Consider the following 6,455-nt stretch of genomic DNA (forward strand, 5'->3'; position numbering starts at 1 on the left):
TGCCTCAGGGCGCCATGGCCCCCTCCTGTGCGCTCGTGTGTACTCCTGTGTGCTCCCTGGTGCTCCTGTAGTATATGTACTCCTCTGTATACTCCTGTGCACCCCTGCACTGCAAACTGAGACTGTGTACTCCAGTGGACTCCTGTGTGCTCCCTGGTGGTCCTGTGTACTCCTGTAATATGTCCTCCTGTGTACTCCTGCACCACAAACTGGGACAGTTTCAAGCTACAGCCCTCTTCCCTTACTCTTGAGCCACTTGAGCTCCCCTTGAGCCACTTCCCGAGGCTCAAAGGATTGCAGTTCTCTGGCCCCCATACCCACAGTGAGCCCCAGGAGTTTTTATTGTACTGTTGCAAAATGTAGAAGAAATTCTTTGCAGGGAGAGTCACCAGACATTGCAGTGGGCTGCCCATCCAGTTGGAGGATTCATCATCCCTCCACTTTTTTAGGAAGAGGCTGGATGTGGCACTCAGTGCCATGGTCTAGTAGGTAAGGTGGTGTTAGGTCAAAGGTTGGACTCCATGATCTCAGAGGTCTTTTCCAACCTAGTTAATTCTGTGATTCTGTAATATGTAAAAATTTTCTTAGGAAGGGATGTTCTTTGATGTTTGGTCTTCGTATACTTTTCATGCCTAATCAGCAAAAAGGGAGATTTAATCTGAAACAGAGCAGCCAACAAGCTCCATGTGTCAAAAAAACAAATGACTTGTTGGCAGAATTGCCTTGTTAAGGTTTAGGGCTGGACATACTTCAGTGATCTCAGACCTAGGGGGAGGTTAACAGAGCTTGGGGAGAAGGATGTACCACTGATAGTGGACACAAGGAATGCTGAATTTATGGGCCACAAGGACATCTGGCAGAACTCCCAAGATAAGGAAGAAACTAATAAAGACAGCAACTGTGCTGAAATCAAATATTATTTCTTACCACCCTCGTGTGACTCACCACATACAGGAGGAAAAATGGCAGATCTGTGACCAAACTGTCCCAGGATTTGATGAAGGGTTCAATGAAGTCTGTTTGCATTTCATGTGAGTGATTTTCAGCAAATTGCTACTGGGACTGAAACACTTGGAGTTGTTTCAGCCCTGATGTCTGCCACTAGTGGATTTTCACTTTTTTCTTTAATATTCATGAATGAAAACTGGTGGGTGGACATTGCTGTTCATATCCTGGCAATCTCACGCTCAGAATTGCACGGGTTTTACAGCTTTTGAATGACAGATGAAGTTCAATCACACACACAGGAGATGGGTGTCAGCTATATACACAACTCTTCAAAAAAAAAAAAGAGGAGTTTATGGTGGTTATACACTCAGTGGTCTGTTCAGGACTCTGCAGAAAAGAGATGGGGTCTCTGAATTTTTTGTAGTTTCAAATTAAAATGACTTAATATCAGTCAAAATTCTAAACAGGATTAGTGTGTTTTTAGTGTGTAGTATCTACAGTCTATAACTTGATAAATCACTTTTGTGTTCCAGTTGTCATTGATTGAGGTTGAATAGATGTGAGTTTGCCAGGCAGATTGTGTCAAGTGTGCTGGGAATATTTAGGTAGGTACTGAACCAAAATAACACCTTCATGTTTCTTTTCAAAACAAACACATATATACACGTTTTGCTTTAATGTCATCAAAGCAAATCCCTGTTGTACTGTAATAAGCTTTAAATGAGTAATGAACGATCTCTGCATTGGTTTAGAAATCAACCCAAAGTGTCTCGTATTTTCCATCCTACAATTTACAGATACAGCATTTGATCAGTGTTCTGTGAAGTTACTGTTGGAAAACCACGTTGTGTGTTTGGTTTCAGGGTGTAGTTTGCAGCAGTTACCCAGCAACTCCCAAACAATGCTGGTGAGCTCTCGGATGGCTTTTTGCAGCTCTGGTGCTTTAAAGCAGCCTCCCTCTCCTCCCTGAGTTCTACCAGCCTTGATTTCTGTGCTGTTGATCTTATTTCTGTGCAGCTCTCCCATGGAATTTAATTCTGGCTGCAAAAGTCTACTTAGCATTAGAACTGCCTGGGAAGCAAAATGAACACAATGATCCTTTATGCCAGTAACACTCCCCATGAGAACAGCCTTATCCCAGAATAAGAATACACTTCCCAAGTTGCCTGTACCCCATTGTAAGTGTTACTAACTAAAACACAGCCTCCCCCTCACAAACTGCTCTTCTAGCACAAGAACATGTACACTCAGCACTCTTAATTGGAATGGAACATCTCCATGAGGCTTTGAAATGGCAGAATCAGTCCAGGAGCTTTTTTTCATGGAGCTCTTACACCCGAGACCAACTCTAAGAAATCTGCAGTGGCTTGTATAAGTATGAAATGGGGCTGCTGACATAACAGTAGGAGCTGATGAGCAGGGAACAGAGAAATGGTTCTAGGCACAGGTCCTGTGCATTTTATACTTCAGTAGAGACACAGAGTCTGAACAAAACAATCTGAGCTTCCCAAACTGGGACCGTGACAAGATCCTGGGAGTTCGTTGCAAACTGGGAGAATTTTTAATTCTCTTTGCTCTTGTAGTGCCTCATTTTTTTGTTAATTGTACTCATATGCAGCTCAGTATAGGAACAGCTACCCTATTATTACTTTGTAATTGTTAGTGACTGTTAAATACATCAGAGCTTTTAAAATACTACTGTTTCCATTCCTGTGAGGTGTGGTGCAGATCAGCTCCACAAATGTCTGCTTGCTCTTTGCTGGCCAGGTTATAAAGAAAGTGGTTTAGCAGAAGACTAAACTTTATTAGACACAGGAACTAAAGCTGAATATGTTTGGTGAGTATTTAAGAAATCAAGAAGCACTTATATAGCTTTTGTCTGCTCCCAAGGATTATTGTGATTAACTGGAACATCATGATTTTTGTCCAGGTTTGGTTGTCTGGGAGGCAAACTTCTGTCACTCTGAGTACAGAAGGGATCTGTAAGAGCACTCAGGAAAAACAGTCCTATAATAATGGGAAGTGATGCAGGTGTGAAAGGAGAGCAGAAATCATAATTATTTCCTGTGCTGTTTTTTTCAGATATCAAAGATCACACCTTGTGGAAAGTGCACTTTATTTTAGGTATGTAGAGGTATCACAAAAGAGATGGTCTGTCTTTAAACTTTCTTGCTTCTTCTGACCAGTGTTACTCCACCAGATGTTATAGTCTGTAGAAGACAAATATACATAATTTGTTTTCCACTTAGACTTTAGGAAATCTATTTGTAGCTAAGTGACATTTCTGTAATTCAGGTATAAATCCATCTTAGTCCACAGGAAAATACATTCACAACACCTGCCTATAAATATAACATTCATACCAGGGAAAAATGTTTACAGTACCAGACCTGAAGACAGAAAATCTAAATATAAATGCCATCATCAACTCCATTCTATTGCTATCTTGCTTACTTAATGTTAGAAAAGTAGTTTTCTAACTCAAATGTTATTATATTCCTTTGGACCTTATACCCTCTAAGACCTGAGGAAATTGTGTGTCCAAACCATATAACTTTTATGGAATTAGTTGTGCTCCTTGGATCCATCTTTACCCAAGGGGACACTTCGTAGAAGCCCAATGAGCTTCACTGTGGAGCAAAGCTCTTTGTCAGCACTAAATAATTTAGAGCTAAAGAACTTTGAAGAATTGAGGTGGAACGAGGGCACTGTGAATGTTCAGGTTTGACTCAGCCCTTAGTGTCCTTTCAGAGGTGCTGCTGGAGCCAAAGCTGGGGGGGGGGGGGACACTGCTGTGGTAATCCAGGGAATTTATAAGGAGTCTTCCTCCAGCTCAGCAGCTAAAACCCTTCACACTTCAGTGCCTGGAATTGGCCCCAGGGTAGTAATTAATACAGGGATTTGTTGAGCAGGATGTGTTAAATATATGAGCAATATCTAAAGGAGAATCATCTGCATTGGTTTTAATAAGAAAAATGAATAATAAAGAATGCTAATGGTGTTTCCCACTATCTGGTTGGTTTGATATATTTAAATTCTGTACTTGCATGTGTAGGAATTCTGCAAGTAATGTAATTTTGGGGCCAGGATTTTGAGCTTACACTGAGCTAATCCACCTGTTTTCCATCAGCATTTTCCTCAGTGTTCTTAACTGTGTTATTTTCTAACACTTACCTCCACCATTTCATTTCCTTTAACTTCTTGCTCGTGAGAGAATTTATCTGATTTGCACACCAGCTTCCCGTTGACCAAGTTCACAGTGCACTGTTGGAACACAGATTTTGGAACTCAATTAGAATCAGTACAGGACTAGCAAATAGAAAATAAATAGAAAATAAATGATGTTTCCTATTCACATCTGCTGATTTAAAAGGGAGACCATGGCATTGGAATGGGAGTTTTAGAAGAAACATCTCTGCTGGTGGAAGGGATAGAAATGTTTGCAAACAGAAATGGCACAAACAAGTTTCACTCAGGCAGAAACTGAAGTACAGGGGTGAAGAAAGAGGGATTTCCCCATTCCTGAATCCATTACCTTCAGCTTCCTGCCATCCATCGTGGTGATGTCGGCCTCTTTGCCCAGTGTGAAGGAGTTAGTTACAGATTGCTGGGGTGTTTTTGATGTCACAACAAAGTCGTTTCCTTTTTGCTGTATTTCAACGACAGGCTTAATGTCTTTGGCCACTTTGATGATGTCATCTGGCAACCCTGTAAAAACAGGCAAATTGGGACTTTTTCCGTTATGGAGCAGCTGTGTTGGTAGGAAACAGCAAATTCTGTTCTCCAGTAAAGGCACAAAAGATACAAACCAATCATAGGAAGTGATGTCCAAGTTAAAAAACAAATCCTGGTGTGGATTCCTCACTCCCCTGTGGGCATTTGGCTCCATTCCTTCTAGTCTGGGTAGATTTTGACATTTTATTTGTTGATGTTGTGTCAGAAAATGTGTTGTTTCTGTCAGTAACATCTGGCTACATGAGGACATTTCTCAATGACAAAAACTGTGTGTATTGTTGTTTTCCCAGGGAGATTGGAGGTGGATCTGCCCAGACAGAGCTGCACCAGTGCGAGTACCTCAGACTCCCTTATTGGGGTGTCCCTGCCATGATTTGAGGGTGTCATAGTTAACAGGAGAGGGGCTGGTTCAGGCACCATGCTGTCAGACTGGGCTCTTCTACTGGAGCTGAATTTTACTCTCCTGAGTATCCCTTACATCCTCTTAAAAACACCAATGGGAAGGTTTTTTTGGGATTGTCAAGAAGGTAAGTGCATTTTTGTTGAAGTAGCACCTTTCAATCATGACCATGAGTGGATTCCTCACAGATTACTGACATGTTAATCACTCAAAGATTCACACATGATAATCACACACAATTCCTGACCAGCTATCACACAAGTCAATCACTGGTGATTAACTGCAGAAAGGGCCTGAGCACCAGTAGCACTTTGGGAAGCTGAACACGTCATCAACAGCTTATTTTTAGTTAAATGTATTTATAATGTTATATGTTGATCAACACAAGTTCATTTCTGGCATAGCTCTCCTTTCTTGAGGAACTCATCTAACATCAAAATAGGAATTAGAGGGTTTTCTGTAGCCCTTCTACATCAATTTTTATGATTCTCAGCTCCTTTTCATGCCCGAATTAGATATAACAGTCTTAACCAGGCAGTGGGGGAGTTTATCTTAGGGAAAAAAAGTCAAAAACCCCCCGAAAGCTGTGATGCAAAGTGTGTGGTGCAAATGGTCTCAGGAGGAACCAGGCACTTACCAAGAGCTTTGAGAAAGGGCTCGAGGTTCTCCTGAGCGTAGACCTGCCAGGTCCCAGCGAAGGCCATCGTGTGACACGGGGCGAGGGCTCCCCCTGCTCATTTGGGTGCTATTTATGGAAGGGGAGAGGCCAGCCCAAATTGTCAGATGGCTAATTATTAACTGGGAAATAACAATTATTAATCGTTTATTTGTTCTTAATGAGCATAACCTCTAGTTCGTTCTGCTCTGGGGAAAGCCTTACCTTGACGTTTGGGGTGTTGTGGGTCACTGACCCCACTTCTAATTATCCAGGATTGTTGGAAAGTGTTGCATAGCTTCATTTGTATTTTTTTAGCTCACAGCTTCTCTCTTTTATACATTTTACTGTGTTTTGAACAGAATTCTTCAGATAAAATGCCATAATTTACGATAGGCTGAGGTAATTACTGCTGTACTGCAGGAACTTCCTAATTATCACAATATTCTCTTGAACCTTAAATGGTGAATAGTGAATTAATAAAATCCACAGCTATTTCTTCCAAAATTGTGGGTCTCCCATTGCTTGAGATCAGGGAAAATCATGTTAGAGTGGGACATCAGTTATGACTTTATCCAGTAGATGTCAGTAATGTGCATCTAAATCTGAATTAAATTCAGTTCATTATTGCTGTTTTTCAATAAGCACCGTGTACATGGAAGACAAAAGGTAAAATAAAACATGGAACATTGCTTGGAGAGTGAATGCAGGAAGTAA

The 6,455-nt window shown here is 41.2% G+C and overlaps 1 protein-coding gene across 1 annotated transcript; it reads right to left on the minus strand.

The window, feature by feature from the left end:
* Positions 1-3,047: 3,047 nt before the first annotated feature.
* On the minus strand, positions 3,048-5,855 carry LOC113955681 (fatty acid-binding protein, liver). Its single transcript, XM_027661454.1, has 4 exons — positions 5,721-5,855; positions 4,484-4,656; positions 4,123-4,212; positions 3,048-3,158 (listed from the first exon to the last, which is right to left on the minus strand). The coding sequence occupies exons 1-4, from the start codon at positions 5,785-5,787 to the stop codon at positions 3,108-3,110; spliced, it is 381 nt and encodes a 126-aa protein (XP_027517255.1). The 5' UTR covers positions 5,788-5,855; the 3' UTR covers positions 3,048-3,107.
* Between the last annotated feature and the right edge of the window lie 600 nt (positions 5,856-6,455).

Source organism: Corapipo altera, unplaced genomic scaffold (genome assembly GCF_003945725.1).
Source record: "Corapipo altera isolate COAL_440 unplaced genomic scaffold, ASM394572v1 201, whole genome shotgun sequence".
Classification (NCBI taxonomy): domain Eukaryota; kingdom Metazoa; phylum Chordata; class Aves; order Passeriformes; family Pipridae; genus Corapipo; species Corapipo altera.